Genomic DNA, 27,475 nt, shown 5'->3' on the forward strand with positions numbered 1-27,475 from the left:
GAATGTCAGTCTTTAAATATTCTTTAGTGAACTACTTCTGTATTCCTAGACTCGCTGGTGATGGTACTAAATGCCACAGACGCAGATGAGCCAAACCACCTGAACTCTAAAATTGCCTTCAAAATTGTCTCTCAGGAACCTGCAGGCACACCCATGTTCCTCCTAAGCAGACACACTGGCGAAGTCCGTACTTTAACCAATTCTCTTGATCGAGAGGTAAAGCAAGGCACTTGGGATTATACAATAATAAAGGATTTGATTGTAAGAAAGCCAAGAGAGGTGACCCCATTTTACCTAAGGAGAAAGAAAAAGAAGTTCTCCATACTCAACTAGGCAATCTAGGGAAACTGTTTGCATTCCAGTGTGATTCTAGCGGGGTGAGATGTGTTCCTAAGACCTGTAGAATCAATTGTACCCTAAATAAACAAGTATCAGCATTCCAGTGAGAGGTAAAGTGGAGAGTAAAAGAAGGCATCAAAGCATCCAGGGACAAAAACTGAACTGTGACTTATTCCTTATATGGTGCAGGAAAATGAAATTTCTCAGATGAAGGAAGAAATTTCTTTCTGGTATAAAGCTTTCTCTGATGTTACACTTTTACTACTGAACAGTTTTAATTTTGCCCCTGCTTTCAGAACACTAAGGAATCCCCTTCTTCTCTTCCCCATCGTCATACCGCCATAACTACCATCACCACCACCACCACCATCTTTATCACCACACAATACCTTGTCAGACTTTCTATTACTTTTATGCAAATGATTCTCTGAATAGACCAATAAGAAAGCTCTATAAGTGAACTTCCCTCAAATAAGCATCCCACCATCTTCAATGCCCAATCTTGCTCCAACTGTGTACTTTCTTGCCCTAAGAAGCTCACAAAAATGAAAACCTGTTTTAGCCCCATAAAAATTTACCCAACCATCCAGAGCCCCACATGCCTCCTCTATGATGGACAATGAACAGCTCATGTGATCCTTCTCGAGAATAAACTATGAACTTGAATATTTTCACCCCCATAGGAAGCAGGTAGGTGTTATTTGTATTCTTGGTGCTGGAGATTAATTATGTTTTTTTTTTATTTTTGTCCAAATTTAGCAAGTTAGCAGCTATCATCTTGTTGTGAGTGGTGCAGACAAAGACGGAGAAGGACTTTCAACTCAATGTGAATGTAGTATTAAAGTAAAAGATGTCAATGATAATTTCCCAATGTTCAGAGAATCTCAGGTACACGTTGCCTCTTGAAGAATAATTTATGATTTTTTCTTAATTTTATACTACAATACTACCATCCCATTGTATTTATACAATATATTGCCATCCTAATTCAGTATTTGCCTGCTTGCTGGCTTCTATTTACGTTGTCTGCATTTTTCTTGAAAAAGAAGCTTTTGTAAAATATAAGAATTTAGTAACAAGCAAGGGGCAATACATAATTTCAGAATTAATGATATATGCTATTCAGAATAAATATACTCTCTTTAGATAAAAGCTGACAATAACTCAAAATTCTGCTTCTCTCCTTTTTAGTATTCAGTACAGATTGAGGAAAATACTTTAAGTTCTGAGTTGATGAGATTTCAAGTTACAGATTGGGATGAAGAATTCACAGATAATTGGCTTGCAGTGTATTTCTTTACCTCTGGAAATGAAGGGAATTGGTTTGAAATACAAACTGATCCCAGAACCAATGAAGGTATCCTGAAGGTGGTTAAGGTAAGTTCTATTTCTCTTCAGTGGTAAAACTATTCCATATTAGCCCAAACTCTATCATTTCTACAAATAAACTTTATTCACTTATTAATAATAAACCTCTTCTTTACAGAAAACGAAGAAAACACATAAAAGTAGATAGGATTTTTTAAAGACACAAACATAGCCCCAATACCTAAGGACAGCTTTCTTTTTACTGTATTTTTTAAGTTTATTTATTTTGAGAGAGAAAAAGAGAGAGAGAGAATGGAAAAGGGAGGAGAGAGAGAGAGAGAGAGAGAGAGGAGAAGGAAGAGAGAGAGAGAATCCCAAGTAGGCTCCATGCTGTCAGTGCAGAGCCAACATGGGGCTTGAACTCACAAACCATGAGATTATGACCTGAGCCGAAACCAAGAGTCAGAAGCTTAACCAACTGAGTCACCCAGGTGCCTCAGGACAGCTTTTTTTAAACATGTTGATTTATTTCTTTCCAAGCTATCATAGTTTCTATAGTAAGCACACACTAATATACATATATTCATAGGTGTGCCTGCTTTAAGCACCAGAATTAAAACACATTTATTGACTTAATCCATTTACTCTCTACAATTAAAGTTAGGAAAAGATAAGAATACATGGTATTGTGGCTTGTGAATTTATCAATTTGTGTTAAGTGGATTAGTTACAGTCATAAGAGGGGAAAAATAACAACTTTTTGGAAAATGGGACTATATAGTTAAATCTGCAAGATAAAAAATAATAATTGAGTAAACCTTCCATTTAACATGCTTAGCTATAACAGACACTCCTCCTGCCCCACACACAGAATCCAATCTGGAATAATGTAAGGGTTAAGGGTATTTCTGCCTGGACACTATATAGACTAGAAAAAATAACCACTATTTGAAGACCTTCTTTGGCACAGGACACCGGACTATCTGGGACCTTCCTTCTTTCTTTATTTCCTTGAGTCCAGTAGATTGTCAGACCCATAATATGCCCTTAACAAGGGCATAACGTTGCAGGAATGCCTGATTTCTGGAAGCTGTGGAAGCAGCTCCTATTACTCTGCTTTTCAGAGAGAGGGCTGAGGCCATCCTCACTTGCAAGGTTGTATTATAAACCCCAGCAATCCCTTAAATGAGGTATTCTCTCTCCTGTATCAGTGTCGTCTAGTTTCCACACTAGAAACCTGGGCCATATCTTTCCTCACAACAAACAGCCAGTCCTCCAATTCTGCCCTGGAAATTGTCCTTAAAGTCTGGCCCTGGTCTTCCTCCTGCTGGCCTGTGCTCTACCTGGCCTTGCCTCCTTACCCCTAGATGTCTATAATCCCTCCTGATTGATGTCCTTTATTCCTCCTTCATCCTCCTCCTGCCACTGGTCTACTAACATGCTTTTCTTAAAACCAATTTGGATCATTCTGTTCTTTAAAATCGTTCCTTGTTCTCCATTGGCTGTGAAAGTGGTCCTCAATTCTTCTTTTTTTTTTAAGTTTCTTTATTTATTTTGAGAGAGAGAGCGAGTGAACATGCTGTGCATGAGTGAGAGAGGCGCAGAGAGAGACAGGGAGAGAGAGAATCCCAACCAGGCTCTGCATTCAGTGCAGAGCCCAATGTGGGGCTTAACCCCACAACTGTGAGATCATGACCTATACTGAAATCAAGAGTCAGTCGCTTAACCAACTGAGCCACCCAGGTGCCCCAACCCACAACTCTTATTGCTCACTTGAATCACCTGCAACTCTTCTTCAGCCATGGCAATGTAGGAACTATGGGTTCCGTTAGTCTGTGGGGAAGCCCAGGCAAAGGAGGGTCTTAAACACTCCTCAGAGAACTCTGATCGCAGCCAGGATTGATGACCAGCTGCTGGCCTTCAAGATGACCTTCAGCCTCCTCAGAGTTATATATAAGGCCTCTCACCACCTGCAGCCAGCTCCCTGTCACTTTCTGTAACTCTGGGCATTTGAAAACGCTTCACCTCTGCCTGAAAAAATCCTCCTCATCCTTCCGCACTCAGCTCACTTGAAACATCTCAGGATTCCTAACTGTCCCAAGTAGAAGTATTCACTCACTTTTGCGCATAGATTCTATAATTTCTCTTGTTATTTTCCCCTTGTATTATAATTACCTGTTTATACATTCTCGTCCACTCCCTTGGGGAATGCTTGAGCTCACAAAACTACTCATTACAGACTTAAAACTCAAATCCAGAACTCTGCCCTTAATTATTTTCAGTAATATACAAATGTATCCCCAATGAACATTTCCTTATCTCATCACACTCAAAAAAATGTATTAGTGAATGGAAGAAGCTTTCCTGGGATTCCTCAGTCCTTGAGGTCAATAAGACGGTCAATAAGACGGTCAAACAAATAGTTATCATGCAAGACCATCTGAAAATGGTTCTACAAAGAGTTGGTGGGCCACCCACCCACTGCTTTTCAGATGCATATTGGCCAACCAAGTTTATTATGATGGTCCGCCTTTGCCACCTAGAAATTTTTTAATCAGGAAAGACGCTATTGCACACGAATCCAATAGCTATTCTCTGAATGGCTATAACTGCCATTTTTAGGAATGCGTTTGGGGACAAAATTTGTGAAGTCCTCACAACAATCTGATGAGGTAAGATTTGGGGGTTTTTTCAGAAGTGACAATTTGAGAATCAGAGAAAATAAATATTCTGCTATGAGTCACACAGCTATTAGGCCACAGAACCAGGATTCAAACCATGCTACTATAGCAAATTTGGGATTCTTTCCATCGCACCACAGAGCCTAAAGGAGCTATAATGATGTTTTAGTAGTCTACAAAGAGGTACCCTGTTTTGTAAGTATCGGTTAAGAAGCTGAAGTCTTATAAGTTAAAAATTTTAATGATTTCTCTATCTCAACATTACAATGATTTCTGAAATTGTCTTGCTATGGAGAAATAAAAACAGCCACTCATAGCATGTAACATAAAGTTCTCTTTTCCTCTTCTGGTTTCACCAGATTGTATTTCTGTGATACATCTTCCCTTCTATTTTTTACTCCAGCCTCTAGATTATGAGCAACTACAAAATGTGCAACTTGGTATTGCTGTCAAAAACAAAGCTGAATTTCACCAATCAGTAATCTCTCAGTATCGAGTCCAGTCAACCCCAGTCATGATTAAAGTGGTGAATGTGAAAGAAGGAATTATGTTCCATCCCGCTTCCAAGACATTTACTGTGAAGAAAGGCATAAGTACTAAAAAATTGGTCAATTATGTCCTGGGAACATATCAAGCCATAGATGAAGACACCAGAAAAGCTGCCTCATACGTCAAGTAAGATTGTTTTTACATTATTCCTTGATGTCGTTTTAATTTACAAGCTACTACAAAATAACACCCCAACATTATATGCCAAGAATACAGAGATACAAAGTGCCAACTCAAACAACTCGATAACTCAAGAAGAGACATGTAGCCAAATCACGGAACATACTATGCTATGAGTAAAGATAACATGAGCGTAAGTTAAAGTGTAAACTAAGAGAATGTCTTAGCCTGTTGAGAGAAATCGGGAAAAAATTTCACAGAAACTTCCTGTTGAGTCTTTAAAAAGAGTGGAAGTTCACCAGAAGACCTTGGTACACAGCACCTACAAAACATACATGACCCAATATAAGAACACCATGCAGACTAGTTAGTGTAAGAGCAAGGACACAATTATTTTATTGCACAGTGTAGAAAACTGAAAAACCAGGCTAATACTTAAGGATTATGAAATACTGCTTGTCCATGCTAATATGCTGATTTTCTGCTGCCATTTCTAAAAGTATCTTTCAATGTCTTAAATTAAATATAAATATATTAAATATAAAATGAGTCATTTTCATTAAATAGGTAAACATTCCATACTTGAAAGAAAACTATTATCTTTTCTATCATAAAACAGGTACATCATGGGACGTAATGATGGTGGTTTGCTATTCATTGATCCAAAAACTGCTCAAATCAAATTTGTCAAAAACATCGATCGGGATTCTACTTTCATAGTTAACAAGACAATCACAGCTGAGGTTCTGGCCATAGATGGTAAGAATAATATTTCAAAATGGGGCATCTGGCTCCATAGAGCATGTGATTCTTGACCTTGGGATTGTGAGTTCGAACCCCAAGTTGGGTGTCGAGATTACTTAAAAAATAAAAATTAAAAAATATATATTTCAATCACATTTAGAGAAATGTTACTCCAATTGGCATTTCTTTATGAATAGATGATTATGATTACTTAACATATTAGCTCACCACTAAATACAGTTAATTATCTTCGGGGCCTTGGGTCTCAAATCTGAGGCAGTTGAATCCAAAAAACTGAGCATTCCACTTTCTCAATGGAGTTTGTAGTACCAGTGAATTCTGTGTTCAGTCCCTCTGGTTTGCTGTGTTGAGGCAGAATCTTTAGGCCTCCAGGAATTTCTGGTTTTTAGAGGATGGACAAAGACTGATACATAATGCCTGTCAGGAAAGCTCAGCTTGAATGTGAGATGCCTTTTTGAGTTACTTATAAAGGAAGCTACTGACAGAGACCTCATGTGACTATATCACTGAACAATAAAATCTTCTGGGATGTCTTAAAAATAGTATTCATTGAGTGTTTGTGTTCCATCAAGTATAAAGAAATTGATGCCCAGGCAATAAGCAAACACAGGAAAATAAAACAAGAATAAACACCAAAAATCATATCACCTGGAAAAACAGCAAAAAGCTACACAGGAAACAACAGAATTTATTCATATAATCCCACCACTGGGAAATTTGAGATTGTCAACATTGAAAATTTTTTCTTCAATTAACTTCTATATCTTGGATGATAAAAATAAATCATTGTTTATTTCAAATACTTTGGCTCAAGGTTTAGAAGCAAAAATCTTTCACCTAGTGCCAGGACCATGCACTGGCATGGAGAAATTGAAGAAAACTATTGTTTTTATGTTGATTTTATTGGTAATCAGTGAATGCATCACCTCAGAGGTCTTGGTTTCAAGCATGTTAACTTAATAGCCAATGCTACCAATTACAGTCACCAGCTAAGTTGACAAATTTAAATTTGCTTTTTACAAGATGTGGAAATTAAATGACATCTTTTTACTTGTAAGAATAACAAACATAATTTCTCATGAGAAGACATACTAAGGTGGCTGCATGCAAGAGACATTTGAAAGGTTTTCTTGGGGCTCCTGGGTCACTCGGTTAAGCATCCGACTTTGGCTCAGGTCATGATCTCACGGTTCATGAGCTTAAGTCCCGCATCAGGTTCTGTGCTGATGGCTCAGAGCCTGAACCTTGCTTTCGGATTCTGTGTCTCCCTCTCTCTCTCTGCCCTTCCCCACTTGCACTCTGTCTGTCTCTCTCTCTCTCTTCAAAAATAAATAAACATTAAAAAAAGTAAAAGATTTTCTTGGGTACATCTTATTCTGTATATTTCTTTAACTCTAAAATGTTATTCTTACAGAAAACACAGGTAAAACTTCTACAGGCACCGTATATGTTGAAGTACCCAGTTTTAATGAAAACTGTCCAACAATCGTCCTTGAAAAGACAACAATTTGTAGTTCACGGCCTTCTGTGGTTGTCTCAGCTAGAGCACTAGACAATAAATATACTGGCCCCTACACATTTTCCCTGGAGGAGCAGCCTCTAAAATTGCCAGTTGTATGGAGTATCACAACACTCAATGGTGAGTAATAGGAAATGTGCTTCCATAAATGAAAGTTGCTGCTGCTTTCTATTTCCAGATGGATAAAAGAGCTCATTAGGGAGCAAGTCTTTTCCAAGAATAATTGAAAAAATTATTTGCAATGAAGATGTGGTCCTAGTCTCATGAATTTCTTCTCTCTTCAGAAGAGAAAAGGAATGATACGATACAATGTTAGCGCCATTTATCATTTTCTGTTTTTCGGGTGCAGTCTGTTTTACATTTTCATGCTTTTCATGTTTTATTTCTACCTCCACAGCACACCATAAAAAGAAGAGAGTCAGGCATCTATTTTATTGCAGAGCTGTTTAAATTTCTAAATATATAAACTTTTCCTAACAGGGCAGATTGTGAACAGACATGAAGCACTAGACGAGTTGCCTGTTGAAGGCTCATTGGCAGTGCTACTTAGTCTGTCACTGGTCAGGAATTTTGAGAGCATGAGGGACTGAAATTCCCATTAGCCCATTAGCCAGTGAGAAAGAGTTAATCCATCCTTCCGTTTCTCCTAACTTTTATCATGCTAAACTTACATTACCTATATTTTCTAGCAGTCTCATAGAAATAGCCATTGGACTTAATAAGTATCTTCTCAGGTTTCCCCAGCTCTTTTCTGAACCAGTCTTGCCCCCTTCCATGAATATGCTCTATCGCGCCCTAGCCATAAGTATCAGCAATTGGGATCTTGTTCTCCACGGCCTTCTTTCCGAGGGCCTTACTGATCTTGGTAGAAGTCTCGAGCTCCAAATTACGCGTGTAGCATTTGGGTCCAAACGGGTTTACTGGCACATGGCACGTGGCCAATAAAAAGGCCGCACACAAGACATCAGAGACAGAGGAGAGCCAGCACTAGGCACACCTGCTTGGGGGAGGCTGCACAAGGCAACGGTGTGGACTGGGTGGCTCGGGCACAGTACCAAAGGGCAGGGTAGGATCGAGAGTGATCCAGTTGACACAACTCTGCAGCTTGCAAGAGCTGCTGCTGGAGCCCACTTAGAAAGGGACAACACAGCAATGGAGAATGGAGGGTGATCAATATTCATGAGACAGACAGGCAACAGGCCGTCACTTCAGAGAATCCCATACAACAACCAGCATTTGGGCACAGGGGATGCAAACTATCAGGAACAGCTGGCGTAGTGGAAGCCAAAGCAGAAACTCAGTCTTGATAAGTCAGGCATAAAAACATGAACTCAGGGGGAAGGCATACGTTCCGAGGGCCACACACCAGAGTCCAGGGGGTTGGTGCAGACATACAGGAGAGGGGTTACGTCACAGGAGAGGGGGGCTTCATGTCAACACAATACCTGCCTCCCATCATCTTTCAAGGGAAATATCAGGGTAGGACTGGGTCTTCATGAGTGACAGTAACAGAGGCAGAAAGAAGGACAAGGAGGAAGTGCAGCCTGCTTTACCCAACTGAACCCCTTCTCACTAATAACTGCTCAAATCTCACCTTACTATCAGTCTCACTATTTGTGGCCATGATGTTTAAGGCACCCCTGGTTCTGTTAGCAAAAATAGGCAGTTTGAAGGGTAAAAGACACCTTGTCCTGCTGTTGATTTGTATGATGTTTGTCTGCAGCTACTTCCGCCCTCCTTAATGCCCAGCAGCAGGTGTCTCCTGGAACGTACACCATCTCGCTCACAGTTACCGACAGTCAGGACAGACAGTGTGAGACACCAGAGAGCCTGACTCTACAAGTCTGTCAGTGTGACAACAGGGACACCTGTGGAAATTCTAATGGGCACAAAGACCCTGAACGCATAGGTGGAGGCTCATCGTGGAGGCTGGGACCTGCAGCCATCGGCCTGATCTTCCTTGGTCTTCTGCTGTTGCTATGTGAGTATGCCAAAGTTAAATTCCGTTTTGGATGTGGAATCAGTCTCTGCGGAGGCATGCTGCACAGGATGCCACCTTTGCGACTTAAAGCCATTCCTTAACTGCATTCTAGGCAAAGATAGAGGAAAGTGGCATTTTCAGGAAGAATCTGAGATATTTAAAGTTAGCATGTCATTTGCCAACAATCTATATTCATAATACAACAAAGCATGTCATACATGTTAGACATTTAGAAAACACTGCAAGAGAATCAACAAGAAAAAATTAAATCATGAACTTTCTACACACTGCCAGTAATGTTCATAATCAAAATAACGCCTTTATCTACAATGCACTACTTTCTAAAATGTCTTCTCCATATTAAAATCTCATGAGATTTTAAAATAGAAGGAGAACCCTGGCCAAATAAATCTAAGGAAAACCATAGAGAATATAGAGGTTTGAGCTCTATAATGAACATTAATACATCAGGGGCCCTGAAAAATTATTGCTTAATCCAGCACTTCCTGAAAATAGCTTACCACCCATATACACACCCTCTTAACGGCTTTTACTTAATAAGATTAAGTTTACTGAACACATGTGGGGAAACTACACATGTTTTGTTTTTCAATAAAAGCAAAATTTATTTTATTTAATGGACAGGTTTCTAAAAAGCTGCATTTAAATCAAAATCTTGTGAACCAAATAATATTTTGAATGTAATAGGTCTCTATGTAAAAGAACTTCATGGCAAACTCTTATATAAGAAAAATCTTTGAAAAATTCACAATCCCTTCCCAAATTTATTACAGAACCATAGGCTTTTAGAATAAAATGACTGTGCGTGATGATCAAGTCCACTCCAACCTCTTCACTTAAACTTTTTAAAAATCTGTGAAATATTTTCAAACCACAAAGAAGTACAGAAAATTACATGACAGTCACGCACATAGACATCATGCAGACTTAACAGATATTAATGTTTGCTGTATTTGTTCATATCTCTTCTTATTAAAAAAAAATAGTAAGTTGTCATATTTACAACTGTGGTGTGACCTCCAGAGTCGTCCAACACACGTGGTATATTCTCCTTCCTCCTTCCTCACAAGTGTTTCCTATTTTGCAGTTATCACTCACCATGTCATTTAACAGCTGAAATTGACGTACCTTTCAGTTTTTCAATATCATATTACTCAATTTCAAAACCAAATTTTCCAAGCGCATCTATGTGAGTCTTGACAAGCATCCAGCTGAAAAAGGGAACCTGATTCTGGTTTTCACGTAGTTCACAGATGTATGTATGTCTCAGTCTATGGAAGAAACTATACCATGATAACAGCTATCGAAGAATTTACTACCAAGGGCTATCTATTACTGGGGCTTCACAGAATAGGAGAATCATCAATTTGTGGCTCGAAAAATGAGTCAGGTATAAGTACAAAAAGAGGGGAAAGTGTTTCCAAAGGGCAACAGCACTGGGCAAAAGCCAGAAAATGCTTCTCCTGTTTTAGGACTCACATGTAAGGAGGCTAACAAATGGGGAAACTGTGGACAGTAAAGGAGCTGAACCTGGAGAATGCACTGGTACCAACTTGAAAGGGCTTACATACACCTGTTACGGTGTTTGTTCCTTAAGTTATGAGAAAAAAGAGCTGCTGAACGTGTCTGAATAAAAACCTAGCATGTTCATATTTGTGTTTTGGAAAGATAACACTGGCAGTGGTGTGCGCGCTAAATTAGAAACGAAATTACAGTTAGGAGGTTATTGTAATACTTGCAAGGAGATGATCGAAGCCAGATTCAGAGCTGTGATATGAGACTGGAAAAGAAAGGGCAAATGTGTGAGGCATTGTTATATTTACAATATAACAATTATATTTGTTATACGTGTAATGGAGATGTACACGTAATCTCCATTACGTGGAGAAGATTTGGAGACTGATGAATATGAAGAATGGATAAGAAACCCAGCTGAACCACTGAATTCAGTTGTCACTTAAATCACTCAATGAAACTAGAAATATTAGATGAGGCACAGATACATAGGGTGGCACTGATGAGCTTAGTTTTGAAATGCTGACTTTAAGGGTGTGGATAAATCATAGAGGCAGGCCATTGTACATTTGGGATTGCGGCTCCAGATGGCAATCAGAGAAGACACACTGTGTTATATTCTCACGATCACATTTGCTTCCTGTGTTGCTACCATTTGAAAAAAACGCCATGTTTTGATTTTTGCGCAGGACAGAACACACATTTTTCAGACCGTAGAAATGCACTCAACACTTTGGAAAACTTTTTCTGGATACATATATAAAAAGCAGATATATGGGGCGCCTGGGTGGCGCAGTCGGTTAAGCGTCCGACTTCAGCCAGGTCACGATCTCGCAGTCCGTGAGTTCGAGCCCCGCGTCGGGCTCTGGGCTGATGGCTCAGAGCCTGGAGCCTGTTTCCGATTCTGTGTCTCCCTCTCTCTCTGCCCCTCCCCCGTTCATGCTCTGTCTCTCTCTGTCCCAAAAATAAATAAACGTTGAAAAAAAAATTTTTTTAAATAAAAAGCAGATATATGTTGCAGATACAGTGACAAGCAAGATCACTAAAAGATTATTCATGCCCACCTAAAAATGCTCAGCGTACAGATGTACCTTCATCACCAAAAAACTAATTTGTCAACTCATAGGACTCAATCCCGCACACTAACAAAGTCATGATATTGAGAATGGCAATTTAAAAAAGCCTGTAGTAGTATCATTTACATGAACATTATATTAGACTTTAAGAAAATACATCAATTATGCCCAACCTATTTTATTTATATACTTGGCCTTTTTTCATTTTGTATAGAGCTAATATACAGGACTGACCTAATTTGCATAACTGACGTAACCCATCCAAACAATACCAGCAAATCCTCATAGCACTCACTACCCTTTCTTATACTACTAACTTATTTGATCTTCACGATAAGCTATGATATAGATCAAATGCATTCTCCCATTCTCTGGATGAATCCATAGAAATGAGAAAAGATGATATAACGTATCTAGCTGGTGAGGGTTGGAGCCAAAATACAAACCCTGCAAGTCTGACTCCAGAGGCTGTGCTCTTAAACCCCTCACTAAACCAACTCTAAATGGACAGAATTCAAACGTGAGGATTCAAGAAGACTTGACAGGCCAGACGTGAGGGTGGGGTCACTGACTACCTAGCTTTCCAGGGCTTCTTTTCAAGAAAGAGTACATTTTTCTCTTGGTCCATTAGCATGAGAATGATGTTAATCTTTATTGCTGAGATGTGACAGATATGCACAGAAAAAATGAAAATTACCCTGACTGGAAGGCCCCTCCAAGCTAGAGATTCTTAAATCACAATTAAGAATGCATTGGTATTAGCTCATCATTCTACTTGTGGAGGGAGTTTGCCAGTTAATTGCTGTTTACTAGGAGATCTGTAGAGTCCTGATTACAGGAACGTTACCCCACCCACCTGCCCAAAATCCTGACCAATCAGGTGTGTATTCACCTGACGTAATATACATAGCTCAGCATATACAAATAAATGCAATAAAAATATATATCTACTACAGAAAAGGATTGAGGAATTGAACAACCACTTTTACCATTCATCAAACAGTCCCTGTTTTAAGAAAATACACATATCACAAGAATGATCTATCTCCTTCGGTTTCATAATTACATGAAATTTTAGGATGCTTACACTTTATTTTGTAGAAACTAATTTTTCTTTCTATTAGATGTTCCATGAGTACTGAAAATATTGTATTTTCTTTGTAACTTTTCAGACAACTGTCACGTCAAATTGTTTCCAAATGACTCAAATGTTGTGATATTTTGTTTTCCTTTATAACCAGTGGCCCCTCTTCTGCTGCTGATCTGTGACTGCGGGATGGGTTCTATGGGGGGAGTGGCAGGAGGATTTATCCCAGTTCCTGATGGTTCGGAAGGAACAATTCATCAGTGGGGAATCGAAGGAGCTCAACCTGAAGACAAGGTGAGGACCCAGTTTCTAAAACATTTCAGGGCACCTGTTTGGCTCAGTTGGTTGGTCCGACTATTGATTTTGGCTCAGGTCTTGATCTCCTGGGATTGAGCCCTGCTTGGAATTTTCCCTCGCCTCTCTCTCTGCCCCTCCCCTGCTCACAAATGCACTCTTTCTCTCTCTCTCTCAAAATAAATGAATAAACATTAAAAAAATATTAAAACATTTATTTCAATCACATAGAGCAAACTCAGATTTATATTCAGATAGGAAAAACAGTAGCAGGGTATAAAAATAAGACACTCCTCGATCTTTAAAGACTTCTGTGAGTCAATGCTGAAATAAATGGAACCTTTTAGGATCATAGCTCTTCAGATGTTACATCATAAAAATGGTTAGTCCTGCAATAATTTGGGCTTCTTGTAAAGTCATCTTTTGCAAACAGCCCATTTCACCCATATTTCCATGAAATTTGGTTCATTTTTAAATATATTTATTTTTGGGACATTTAAATATATTTATTTTGGTTTGCAGGAAATCACAAATATTCGTGTGCCGCCTATAACTGCCAATGGAGCCGATTTCATGGAAAATTCTGGTAAGTGAACAACAAATGGATATTTTTAAGGCAATATTGGATTAAATAAGAAATACTGAAAAATAATAAGTGCTCTAAATCATTTTCTTAATAATTTGCACATATGTACACATGCCGGGGAGATGTTACCAGTGAACAATGGGTTTCAATGAAAAGATTTACTATTAGTATATTAGTCAATTCCATGACCTAGCTCAGGTTTCAGTAAGTTCGTTGAAGTTCATTGTCCAGTGATGCAGCCATTTTTAATATCTGAAGATTTGTTATATATTTTCCAAACTTTGATAAACTGAAGTATAGTTCTCAGTCAATTACTATTTTTTTTAATTAGGAAAGAGTTCACATGTAGAAAATGTAAAGGAAAATATAGCAAATACTGTGTACCTACCACTCAACTCTGACTATTCTTAACATTGGATAATATTTGCAGTTAAACCTCACATGTGCACATCTTCTATATTGTTGCCCTTCTTCCTTCCCCAGAACTAACAATACCCCGATTTGAGTTCAAGTAACAGTTTCACATTCAAGCATAATGGGACAAGATCGTTTATGTTGTGACATAGGCGAAATTATTTATTTCTTTGGCTTACCAAATGACCATTTTATTCATATTATCTCAATGCCACAACTAAGGCATACTCTGGAGGAACAAGAACTAATGCCTAATATTAAAAATTTTTTTCTTAATTCCACACATAGCAACAGATTGTTTTTAAATATCTAGCCTGCAAAGTCTGCATGAGATCACCCAAAATGTCTGCCTTTATCAGCTACCCCAGATCCTCACCTGCTTCTCCCGTTTTATTTACATAGCAAAAACTATATTCAGAATTCTCTAGAAAAATATAATTTTCCATGAAAGTGTAATGTAAAGGTAGTAGAATAGTCATAACTCGTTAAATTTTCTTTAGGCTCCAAGACACTAAATTAGTGCCTGCTAATTTGCTTGATTATATCATGCATGTTCCCTCTTTAGTTTCCATACTACAGCAATATGACAGCTTAATTTCAATTTCTTTTTTTTCCTGAAAACAAATAAGCATTGCCTTAGAAGCTTTCCATGGCTATGTGCTGAATATTCTGTTTTTACTTTTTATTATTTCTGGCTCTTGTCACTGAAAACCTATTTCCTGTGTATATTTTTCAATTAGTATGCTTGCAGAGCAATTTCATCTGCTAAGGTCCTCTGTTACAGCCTCATCTCCTCTGTTACTCTCACATATCAGACCGTAGGATGTTCTTACCACCTCTAGTCATTTAATTGTAATTTCTCCCACTTATATACTTATTTGCTTTACTTGGCATCTGTTCAGGGATATCAAAAAACAATTTAAAAAATTACAGCATAAGATGCTACAGAATTTTCTCCCGTTTTTAGAAGTTTGTATGAATACATATGCTGGAGGGACAGTGGTGGAAGGAGCTTCGGGAATGGAACTGACCACCAAGCTTGGAGCAGCTACAGGATCTGGGGCCGCTGCAGGATTCGGCACAGGCACCGGACTTGGCATTGGTTCTGCAGGACAGTCTGGAACGATGAGAACAAGGCATTCCACTGGAGGAACCAATAAGGACTATGGGGAAGGAGCAGTAAGCATGAATTTCCTGGACTCCTATTTTTCTCAGGTAATTGGGTCGAAAACTCTGTGGCTTTGTTATCTTTACATTAGATGTCTTTTCACTTGACTATACTTCAGTTTTGCAATTCGTTTTTGTTGTTATTTTATTTACAGCTTGTTAAAATGTAAGAAAAAAATAGGGTTCTTTGCCAAAATAATACAGATGATGTAAGGTGGCTGCCACAATGGGGCTACTAGTCAAAAGGAAAAATGGTATTTAGACACAAAGGGAGATCAAATAATGAGTGGAACTTCATCCCCCCAGCTGGAATAACAATGGAAAGCAAAATCTTTTGCATGTCAGGATCAGCAGCAACTTCTTTAGGAATACAAAGCAGCTTGCTTTGTGTTTCCTATACCATAAAGTATGCCAGAACACACATGCATAGTTTTCTGAGACAGGGTTGTAGTATTTTTCACATTTTCAAAGGAGTCTTTGCCCCCAAAAGTTGAAGAACCATTGAATAAATGACCCAAAAATAAAAGTGGGAAAAAAGAATATGATCGAAGATCGGATGAAGCGTGAGGAAGCATAGAACTGAAAGGAACAAGGGTTCAGGAACAGAGAAGACTTTAAGAGGAAGGTCTTGCCTCTTGATTGGTGCATCATTAGAACAGATTTCACACACAGCTTCAGTATCAGAGCTGGTAAGTCCTGGGATGTGGCCTGTTGCTGAGAAGGCAGATCCTGACACAGTGACTGGCAGGGAGAGCTTGTTTGGGATGAGGACTCTTGGGATTTTCTGAGGTGTGGTGTGAGCCTTAGTTAGGGGTCAGGCTCCCACAAGGTTTGGGGAGTCTAGCATTAACAGAGGTACACACAGGAAACCCCACACTTGTCCTAGTGAATAACCTCCCGGCTTTGAACACATTCGTTTTGTAGGCCTAAATCCACGTTAGTACCTTCAAAACCAGAATTAAAACACGAGCCTAGGCCAGATTCAATTTGAAAGAATGTCAACTATACCGTTCTCCAAACACCAATTTCTGTAACAAGACTGTCGATATACAAAGCGTGCCTTTACTTCTATGGATTACCTAAATCACACATTCATCATCAAACCTTGAGTTCTGCGAACGGTACTGTATTCTTCAACTGACACGCTTTTAAAATTCATTTTTTCCACTCTTCTCCACCTTTAGAAAGCATTTGCCTGTGCAGAAGAAGACGACACCCAGGAAGCAAATGACTGCTTGCTGATCTATGACAACGAAGGAATGGGTGCCCCCAGTTCTCCCGTGGGCTCCGTGGGTTGTTGCAGTTTTATTGCCGATGAGCTGGATGACAGCTTCTTGGACTCGCTTGGCCCCAAATTTAAAAAGCTTGCTGAGATTAGCCTCGGGATTGATGATGAAGCCAAACAATCTCAGCCACCTACCCAAGAAGGCCATTCTAGGATTGAACCCTGTGGCTATTCCGTAGACATCCAACAGTCAGAATCCGTTAGGGGCCAGCCTGTGCCAGGCAGTCAAGGAGCTTCCGCTTTGCCTGCTTCCGGCTCTGTTCTCCAGCCAGCCATTGCCATGCCTGACCCTTTGCAGCCTGGTAGCTACTTGGTAACAGAGACTTACTCGGCCTCTGGTTCTCTCGTGCAACCTTCCACTACAGTCTTTGAGCCGTGTCTCACACAAAATGTGATAGTGACAGAAAGAGTGATTTGTCCCATTGCCAATGTTCCTGGCAACCTACAAACTCCGGCGGAGCTATGAGGGTCACACAATACGATCAGTACAGAAGATCCTTGTTCCCGTCTGCTATGACCAGAATGAACTGGAATAAACATAGCAGCTGAAGATAGATAGTTGGACCAAACTGTTCAAAGTAGCATAGCAAAGCTCACAGTATTGGTCTAATTGGGCACTAATTTGGTACTCTCATAAACTGATCATGATTAGTTTAAATTTTCTAGTTAATATCCCCAAACTGAACATGTTGTCACTCTTACTTCTCAAATACCATTCAGGTGGTAGTAAATCTTGATGTTTCTCAAAAAAACCTTAAGATCGTATTCAGTGGGAAAATTTTCACTTAACAATTGACAGCTTTTAAACTCCTATTTGGGCAGTGCCAATGAAAGGTATCTGTCGCTTTAAATAAAATGCAGTGTGTTTCAGTGGATTAGGCACTTGGTGTCAAGAGCCCCAGTTCTTGTCTCTGTCACCTTTTCTTATGTCACTAATAATGATGTAAGAGTCATAAGGTCTTTGCTAAAGCATTTCGAGCTGCTTGGAAAAAGGACGTAGGTGCAGCTGAGTTTTTGCCACCTTCTCGGTGTTGGGAGACTCTAAATGCATCTTTCGCTCAAGCTAAGGGCTATTGGCTTATGCGTTAAACTTGCTGTATGTATAATCCTCGATTCTCAAAATAAGACAGTTTTGAAATAGAAATATCATAGAACATTTAGGAAAAGTTTAGTATTGTGTAAATAATATTTTGTGTTTTTGTAAATTATTTTGAAATGATCCATCCAAAGAAAATAATTTACATCGAGCTCCTTCCTACACCCTTCTCAGTACAAATCTTGTGTTAATAGTTCTTGAACTTTACTCTATTTTTTTTAATGTCAGTAGGAAGATGTAGCTTACGTATGACATATAGCGATGTTTATTATGTTAACAATGTCCACAGACTTTGTGAGAATACAAAACATGTTTCTTCTCATACGCAAAAGAGGCGTCTGACCAGAATAGCATATGGTGAAATTTTTGAATATGTATGATAAGCACCATTTCAAGTCAAAAATGGATATGGAAAGAGATTGTCAGTAACCTCTGTTAAGCCTCACTCCTTTTAAACAGCTTCAGAAATTTAATTCTCTAGCATAACAATGTTAGATTTAGAAGTTATGACTTCATGCACATGGCCATGATGGCAATGCAGTTCTTCAAATCATTTCTGGTCATTCAAGATCTTCAGCCTTTAGCCCAGAGAGAACACTCTGTCTGCTCATCAACATTTTTGTCTTAGCTGAGTCTTTACAAGGTCATTGTTGAGCTCCATTATCTCTAATTGTACATAAAATACTCTTCTCTGGGTTTGTTTGTTTGCCATATTCAAAACGTATTTGTTTTTCCAGATGGAATGCAGAGTAATAAAGTGTGTTTTAACACAGAAGGATACAGTCCTGAGGCTACCTGGGTGGGTAGAGGCCTCCTAAATGTCCCTACATCTAACATTCTTCCCTCTCCCTGGCACCATGACTGACAGGAAGGTTATGTGCTAGGAAAGAAGTGTGGGCGATCTGTTCTGTCAAGACAATCCTGCTGCTTCAACAACAGCTGCAGTGTGCCCATCTTGAAGTGAGGGGACTCTGTGGAGGGAACTAGACTCTATGGAGGGGAACTAGACTCTGTGGAGGGAACTAGACTCTGTGGGGGGAACTAGACTCTGTGGGGGGAACTAGTCTCTGTGGAGGGAACTAGACTCTGTGGAGGGAACTAGACTCTGTGGAGGGAACTAGACTCTGTGGGGGGAACTAGACTCTGTGGGGGGAACTAGACTCTGTGGGGGGAACCAGACTGTGGGGGGAACTAGTCTCTGTGGAGGGAACTAGACTCTGTGGGGGGAACTAGACTCTGTGGAGGGAACTAGACTCTGTAGAGGGAACTAGACTCTGGGCGGGGGGCGGGGGGGGGGGCAGGGAACTAGCCTCTGTGGAGGGAACTAGACTCTGTGGAGGGAACAAGACACTGTGGAGGGAACTAGACTCTGTGGAGCAGCTGCCAGGTCCTAAGGAAGTTGCCTTGCTGGTACCACTGGGAAGCTCGCTCTGGGGTCTAGATCACACATGGTTGATATTTGCCTCTATTATGTGTGGGAATTAAATAATAATCATAATTATCCTTATCCCAAGTTCAAAAGTATTTTCAGAATCCTCAAAGTATTTTAATGTTGCCTCTTAAAACCCAACTTAGGTAAGTTGGAAACGTTGCTGCATTGCCAGACTGCAGAGGAATCTATGTCATGGCAGCAAAGGCTATGTGAGGGGGAAGTGGAAATAAATGTGTTTTCTAATAAAAATAGATTAATCTTGTTTAGGAGGTCCTAACATTGATTTGCTATGTAAAAGTAAACTCAAAGCAAAAATGTATCTGTATTTTTCCACCAAAAATAAAAATTGTTTTAAGCAAAAAAAAAAAAAATTTTCAAACTGTCTTTTTACTTGATGTATTACAAATTTTAAACAGTACACCCTAAAACTTTAACAGTGTAACACTGTTACAATAAAACTGTTTGGCAACAAATTTATGGGTATTCCTTAACCATTTAATAAAAGGGGAACTACTCTCTATAATTAATAGTTATTAAGAAATATAATGGAAATAACTGACTTACATAGGTATTTGTATCACTAATTTACATCTTTTTCTAGTTGATACGTTTTTTCCATCCTCCCAGTCAGAAAGGAAATACCTGGGGACTCTGGATCTCTTCTTCACGCAGGAATGGTGCTAGCGGAGGTGCTGGATGAGGTGGGGCTGTCACTCGTTTATTATTTGTTTGGTAATTTGCAACGGTCCTTTAGACAAATGTTTGGACATTCTACAATGCTTCAGAGAGAAAAGCTGGAGTAAAGAGAAAATAAGGTCTCCAACCTAACATAATGAAAAAGGTACCACGGCTCTGGTGACCATCAGGCCATCAGTCCCAGAAGCCTGGGTTTGTCTCCCAGGACACGCCTGTTATTTTTATGTCTTCCTTTAAAGGGATGCCGCGGGGCGCCTGGGTGGCGCAGTCGGTTAAGCGTCCGACTTCAGCCAGGTCACGATCTCGCGGTCCGTGAGTTCGAGCCCCGCGTCAGGCTCTGGGCTGATGGCTCGGAGCCTGGAGCCTGCTTCCGATTCTGTGTCTCCCTCTCTCTCTGCCCCTCCCCCGTTCATGCTCTGTCTCTCTCTGTCCCAGAAATAAATAAAAACGTTGAAAAAAAAATTAAAAAAAAAAAATAAAGGGATGCCACAAAATAAGTATCTTCAGAACTTTAGATCTTGCTTTGGCTGACCTTCCTCATCCTTTAACTGTACAATTCACCTTGGGTGCAGACTTGCACAAGTGCAGACTTGCGGAGCAGAAACTGGATTAGAGTGGATGTTCAGTGAAGAAAAGTGGATGGCTCGACTCAGACGTTCCAGATCAACCCCAGAAGGCCATATAGGTAAATTCCAAAAATATCCCCAGATCCTCCTATTTATACAAAGTTTGAAGAATAAGAACAGCAAGGTCAATTTACCTTAACTTTCAAAAGTCAAGTGAGAGTGTGAAAAAAAAAATGCACTCAACTGACAAGCTTCAATGCATCTAATTAAGAAGCAAGTAAAAGTTAAAGATATTTCCCTCTGGTTATTGGCAATTCAGCACTTTCTCCACGTCTTCACTGGGTCTAAAAATGAGTAACTCTGAACCAGAGATGATATGTTTTTTGGTTTTTTTAATTTTTTTAACGTTTATTTATTATTGAGAGACAGAGCATGAGCAGGGGAGGGGTAGACAGAGAGGGAGACACAGAATCGGAAGCAGGCTCCAGGCCCTGAGCTGTCAGCACAGAGACCGACGCGGGGCTCAAACTCACGAACAGTGAGATCATGACCTGAGCCAAAGTTGGACGCTTAACCGACTGAGCCACCCAGGCGCCCCCAGAGATGATATGTTTTAACACTTGTTCAACAACACAGTCTGAGATTATTTTTAATTAAGGGGAATCACTGATAAGAAAAAAAGATAATTGTTTTGAATTCCAGGTGCCAGAAACCACGTTTTCCACAAGTGAAGACCGAGATTGCTTCTGTTCTGCCTGATCCCTCTGTGACAAGACATGGGCCATTCTAGGTTGGTGTCTTTGCTTTTTTTTTTTTTTCTTTAAAAAAAGATGTAAAACAGAAAAATCTAAACACAACACAGACATGGTTAAAACTCAAGGGAATGATGTCTAAAAGAACAAGTGCAAATGGATCTAGTGACCAGAGTAGGAAGACTCTAGACACTGGTAAGAACAACCAGGTGGCCAGGAGAACTACACCTTCTAATTTAATTCTTACAGAAACCCTGATTGTAGTCAGGCAAACAGAGACCCAGAGAAGCAACTTACTTCCTTAGGGTCATTCAATAAAGTGACATAAATGTAAAGGTTTATCTATAGCAATTCGGTAGTAATAGTACATAATTATTACTCTGTCAAAATACTCTGCTTGCGTTCAGCTCTAAGACTTGGGGAGAGCATGAAAAGTTGGAAAGAATACAAAGAAAACAGTGAAAATAATTTTTAAAAGACTAGAAATCTAGATGTAATTCTTAAGATGAAAAATGTAGTACGTTGTAGGCAAATACATCTATTTGGACATAGAGGACAGAGCAATCTATATCCATCTCTAAGATTGGGAGATAGAGGGATAAAAAGGTAGAGACAAAGGAATAGATAGAAAGAATGCAAATACATGATTGGCTACTATTTTGAAGCATTTGTGAGGTTCTTTTTCAGGGCACAATGATCTCTTCCACATTCAACAAGGAAAACAAGCTACCCGAAAGTCATGGAATCTCCTTTTTCATGAACTCCTCAAGAAGGACTTTGATAGCACACTATTTAGAAGTTACGTGACGTGTAGCGAGATACAAAAATAACTTTATGGAGACAGATTTTGATTCAATATTTTATATTATGAAACGATCGCCATGATTAGTCTAGGTAACACCTGTCACCATACGTAGTTACAAAACATATTTTTCTTGTGATAAGGGCTTTTAAGATCTACTCTCTTTACAATTTTCAACTATGCAATTCAGTATTAACTGCAGTGACCAAACTGGATATTATATACCCATGACTTATTTATAACTGTAAGTTTGTACCTCTTGACCTCTTTTACCCATTTGTTCTACCTCCCACCCCCCACCTCTGGCAATCACCAATCTGTTCTCTGCATCTAAGAGCCTGATTTCTGCTTTATTTTGTTTCATTTTTTTTAAATCATAACTTTAAATGGATCCTTCCACCTCAGTTGTTTCCATGATTTGTGGAAAACAACACATCTGAACAACTACAACTTTTTTACTCCTCAACACTATCTCGATTTCCACCTTCATTCCCATGAAGTGTGTGAGACCATCATATTTCAAAATTTATGCCTTGGAACATCTCTGATGTTTTCTTTGTGCTGAATTTCTCATTATTAAATTAGCCAACAGAAAATTCTATGTGGAAACACAGAGCATCAAATTATGATAATATAAGCAAAACAGTGACATTGAAAGAATAAGTATGTCCTCATTTCCTCAGAAGGCAAAGGAAGTATTTACGTTCCTTCATAATCAAGAGAGGATTGCAAAGAACTCTCTTAATTAGAAAGCAGCACAGAATCAGGTAATCTTGTATTTATGTAAAGGGATAATGACAGGTTTCCACTCCTGCAACAAGTCATTGCTACTAAGCCAAAAATGAGTATTTAAACACAAAATACAGGATTAACTTCAGTCATGTCTTCCCATATCCAACTGACTAGTGTTGACAGTAACATTTATAAGATTTATATGGTCCTAACCTGGAGGTAAAACACACACACACACACACACACACACACACACACACACACACACACACCCCCCTCAAGTAAGCACATAGCTTGGCATAGCTGAAGGAGTGTCTTTCCATCATCAGACCCATGGACCAGACACTGATGTTTGGTTTGTCTTGCAGATAAAAGTTTCTGCATACAGAATTTATTATTAAATAAATAATAGATTTATTATTAAAAAGAAAAGAATCACCTAGGTTTTCCACCTAACTTTCTTGAGGTAAGGCATAATGAGAAGACCTTGTTTGGCCAAACTCTTAATTATTCTTATCCAGGGCTGATATCCACAACTGTAGATTAGTAGAAAAATGTGTCATAGGAAATGGAAGTATTAGTCAACGAGTACAGTTTTTTTCATACAAGATGAATAAGTCCTAGAGGTCTACAGTACAGCACAAAATCTATAGTTAACAATACTGTATTGTATACTTAAAATTTTGCTAACAGGGTAAAGCTTATACCAAATGTTCTTGTCAACAACAAAAATAATAAATAAAAGAAAGGGAGAAAACTTTGAGAGCTGATGAATAGGTTTATGGCATAGACTGTGGTGATGGTTTCATGAGTGTATACTTAGCTCCAAACTCATCAAGTTATACACATTAATTATGTACAACTTCTTGTATGACAAAAAAATCTTCAGTGTGTGACAAACACTTACATCTAATAAGTTCTGACAGTATTTCTTTCTGCGTCTTCCCTTTTCCTCTCACGTGTTATAAATTGCTATGAATTTTTCCTCACAAGTTATGGCTGCTACAGTAGAAATATAAATGGATTTTCTAACTTGCCACTCTTCCTGCATACACTTTCTTGGACCCTGCAACATCCTCTTTTGTGCTTCTCTCTGAAGATTCTTTCAAAGAGACAAACCAACAACAAATGCTGCCAAGATGACAGAAGCTCTTCTTCTACTCTATGCAGCTCAGTTTCACACCAGAGCCTCCAGAACAAGCCAACGCATGCTGTTGCTACTTCTGCCAATCCTGGCTAGGAAAGGATGTCTCCACTGAAAGAACAAGTCAGGACATGTCGCTGGGTATTTTGATAGGAAGCACTGAGTTGTTGGGCAAAGAAAACCTGCGAAAATTTGCACAAAATCAAAGCTACCATTCTAGGACCTATGAGGAAGTTCTAAAATTTCATTCCATCTATTAATCAATCAAAATAACTGCGTATTAGGTTGAATGATTAACAAAAGATAAATTTGAAAACTTTTTGATTTGGTTTATTTTTTAATTGTGTGTTTTAAGTTAGTGGCTAAGAGTTTAAGCTTTGGAGGGGCGCCTGGGTGGCTCAGTTGGTTAAAAGCATCCGACTTCAGCTCAGGTCATGATCTCACAACTAGTGAGTTTGAGCCCCACATCAGGCTCTGTGCCAACAGCTCAGAGCCTGGAGCCTGCTTCAGATTCTGTGTCCCTCTCCCACTCTGCCCATCCTCCACTCATGTGCGCGCTCTCACGCGCTCTCTCTCTCTCTCAAGAATAAATAAACATTAAAAAATTTTTTAAAAAAAGAGTTCAAGCTTTGGAGACAACTCCTTGGGTTCAAATCCCAGCTTCACTGCTTCCTTGGGCAAGTCACTTAACCTCTTTGCACCTCTCTGGACTATTATTATGGAAATAACAGTCCCTACATCATGAGGTTTCTGTAAAGAAGTTACAAGAATGCATTTAGGACATAGTGCTCAGGAAGATTACTATTTTTATTATTTTTATTATTATAATTTAAACCTTCAAAATGAACTCAATTCAAACTTAGGAGTAATGACGTACAAACTAATGACACCATACAAACTCAAAACATCTATATCATCTGATCCAAAGCCTTGTTTTACAGATGTTCAAACAGGCTGAAAAGTAACGTGTTTCTCAAAGATAGAGTTGGGAATTGACTAGGTTATTTCTCTTTCTGAGACTTCAAACTGCCACTGTAATAATTCTTTTTCACTAATCTTTTACCTTAGTCACAAGGCTTGTCCTGCCTAGGCTACTCCACAGTGGAAATTCCTGGGAACACACAAGCAAAGAGAAACAAATTCATTCACATCAAATTGTTATCACATGTAGCTGAAATGATGAGAATCACCAGATGATTGCGCTTCCGTGGAAAAGGACAGAATGGAGGGCTTTTTCCCTAAGAGTTCTAATTCCATCATTTCCACCAAGTATAATAGGGCAACTAGGTGGCTTTGGGGCGGGGGGAGGTCACTTGAAAATTAACATGAAAGGAACAGCATTCTTTTTTTTTTAATATTTTTTTTTACATTTATTCATTTTTGAGAGAGAGACAGAGACAGAGCATGAGTGGGGGGAGGGGCAGAGAGAGAGAGAGGGAGACACAGAATCTGAAGCAGGCTCCAGGCTCAGCTGTCAGCACAGAGCCCGACACGGGGCTCAAACTCACGAACTGTGAGATCATGACCTAAGCTGAAGTCAGACACGTAACCGACTGAGCCACCCAGGCGCCCTGAAAGGAATAGTGTTCTTTTTTTTTTTTTAATTTTTTTAACGTTTATTTATTTTTGAGACAGAGAGAGACACAGCACGAACGGGGTAGGGTCAGAGAGAGAGGGAGACACAAAATCTGAAACAGGCTCCAGGCTCTGAGCTGTCAGCACAGAGCCCAACGCGGGGCTAAAACTCATGGACCGCGAGGTCATGACCTGAGCCGAAGTCAGACACGTAACCGACTGAGCCACCCAGGCGCCCCAGGAATAGTGTTCTTAATCCAACCTCCAGCAGGATCCATATGGTAGGTAATATCAATAGAATAATAATTACTGCACACACACACGAGACCACACTTTACATTCAGTTTCTATATGAGTTATGGTGCCAAGTTGCTAGCCATGTGAAAAAGAGTTGTGTTTGCAAAAGTTAGCTGACCCGACATAAAATGGAAGAAAATGAAATTTATCTTTCCCTTTACATGTTTCTAAAACATGATATGCCTAAAGTTTTTATAATCACTACCTCCTGCTTCCTTTAAAAAGATGACCATAACTAGTTGATAAGTTTTTAAATTGTTTGATAAGTTCATTCATGATGAAGTATAAATCACAGAATCACTTTGTTATTCCTTCTTGGAGTATATATCTTTAATACATAGAATATCTGTTGACTTAGAAAGCAAGCAAAGTGATATTCCATTTTCATTAGGTTATAGATCAGGAGGTGAGACACTTTCCAGTGTCCCACAAATCATATATCTGGCATCTGTCCATTTAGGACCACAGAGCACACCTAGGAATCAAGTTTCACATTTTGAGCAATTGACTTAATGTATCTGGTCTCTAAGAAATAAAAGTAAATAAAATGTTCTATAGAAGTGCCATCATCTTGTTATGCCTAAAAACCTAGAAGCCATAATCTTCCTCCATTTTTTTTTGTTTCAGATGGTTTATCCAAACTTCTGAAGTGAAAATCCAACATAAAAAGAACAATAAAACATACTCCATAGACTTAAAATCCCAATTATTGAAAATTGCGAAGGGTAGACTCATTCTCCCACAGTGCCACACAATGGAAACTCACAACGGCACTTTTATGACCCATAAAGCAATTCTTTACATCAGCTTTCACTTGGGTTTTACTTTGCTCACCGGTAAGTCTTCCCTGTAATACTACTCTGCTTAATTTGTTGAGTTGTCATCAAATTTGCTGATTACTTCAGATGAATACTCTAATCCTAAAGTCAAGAAAGAAGTATGATAATATACTCTCCTCCTCTTTCATACCCCTAGAAGAATTAGTCACAAGAAGTCTTTGTTGACTGACTTACCTCTACTGTAGCTGATTCTGCATGAAATGGGTGTGACTGTCCCCAGAGGTATGACATCATTCAGATATTGTTTCAGTAAAAGTTGAGAGGTCCACCTGAAAAAAACGATGGCAAGTAAATTAGCAGACAATTGACTAGTCAAACAAGAGGTCTATAATAATGTTCATGATAATCATCATGAATAAAAAAAAAATCTTTAACTGCAAATGCCCTTAGACAAGTTTCTTTAAAGCCAAATTATCAAGAGCAATTTTTTCTCATTGGCTTCTTTGTATCAACATTTTGCTTAACTGGTTTGCTTAATGATTGAACATATTTCTGTCTAATAAAATCTCTAAGTGGGAACTAGATGGGTGGGGGGTATAAATTCAAATTAGGTCCACTGCCAAAGCAAAAACAAAAAGCAAAAAAAAAAAAAAAAAGTACAGTTCAAACAAAACAGGCTTAAAAACAAACATTTTCCTAAAATGCTCAGGCACTGGAGACATTTTGAATGTCTTTTCTTATTATCGGTATTGCTTCAACTCTCCAACTCCCTAGGTGTGTATAAATGTAATTGAACTAATGAAATTAGTATTTGTCATGTTAACAGATTTTCAATTACTTATGCCACAAAAGTAACTATGCAGAAATAATCTGCCATTCATAATATCTAATTTGGGA

The 27,475-nt window shown here is 39.0% G+C and overlaps 2 protein-coding genes across 3 annotated transcripts in view; one reads left to right on the forward strand and one right to left on the reverse strand.

Annotated features, from left to right (window-relative positions):
- Window positions 1–17,589, forward strand: part of DSG3 (desmoglein 3) — a 31,472-nt gene extending 13,883 nt beyond the window's left edge. Inside the window, exons 6-16 of the mRNA XM_045042020.1 lie at window positions 50–216; window positions 1,099–1,227; window positions 1,531–1,716; window positions 4,732–5,003; window positions 5,617–5,756; window positions 7,177–7,401; window positions 9,005–9,262; window positions 13,116–13,255; window positions 13,778–13,841; window positions 15,223–15,470; window positions 16,607–17,589. Coding sequence (XP_044897955.1) covers window positions 50–216; window positions 1,099–1,227; window positions 1,531–1,716; window positions 4,732–5,003; window positions 5,617–5,756; window positions 7,177–7,401; window positions 9,005–9,262; window positions 13,116–13,255; window positions 13,778–13,841; window positions 15,223–15,470; window positions 16,607–17,173 — 2,396 coding nt within the window. The 3' untranslated portion in view covers window positions 17,174–17,589. The remainder of the gene's footprint in view (window positions 1–49; window positions 217–1,098; window positions 1,228–1,530; window positions 1,717–4,731; window positions 5,004–5,616; window positions 5,757–7,176; window positions 7,402–9,004; window positions 9,263–13,115; window positions 13,256–13,777; window positions 13,842–15,222; window positions 15,471–16,606) is intronic.
- The window catches only part of DSC1 (desmocollin 1), a 346,452-nt gene extending 319,545 nt beyond the window's left edge, over window positions 1–26,907 (reverse strand). The window contains exon 1 of one of the 2 annotated variants that reach the window (XM_019815118.2): window positions 26,813–26,907. In XM_019815118.2, coding sequence (XP_019670677.1) covers window positions 26,813–26,872 — 60 coding nt within the window. In that variant the 5' untranslated portion in view covers window positions 26,873–26,907. The remainder of the gene's footprint in view (window positions 1–26,812) is intronic. The other variant, XM_019815119.3, reaches the window with a different exon arrangement.
- Window positions 26,908–27,475: the final 568 nt, after the last annotated feature.

Source organism: Felis catus, chromosome D3 (assembly GCF_018350175.1).
Source record: "Felis catus isolate Fca126 chromosome D3, F.catus_Fca126_mat1.0, whole genome shotgun sequence".
NCBI classification, from domain to species: Eukaryota; Metazoa; Chordata; class Mammalia; order Carnivora; family Felidae; genus Felis; species Felis catus.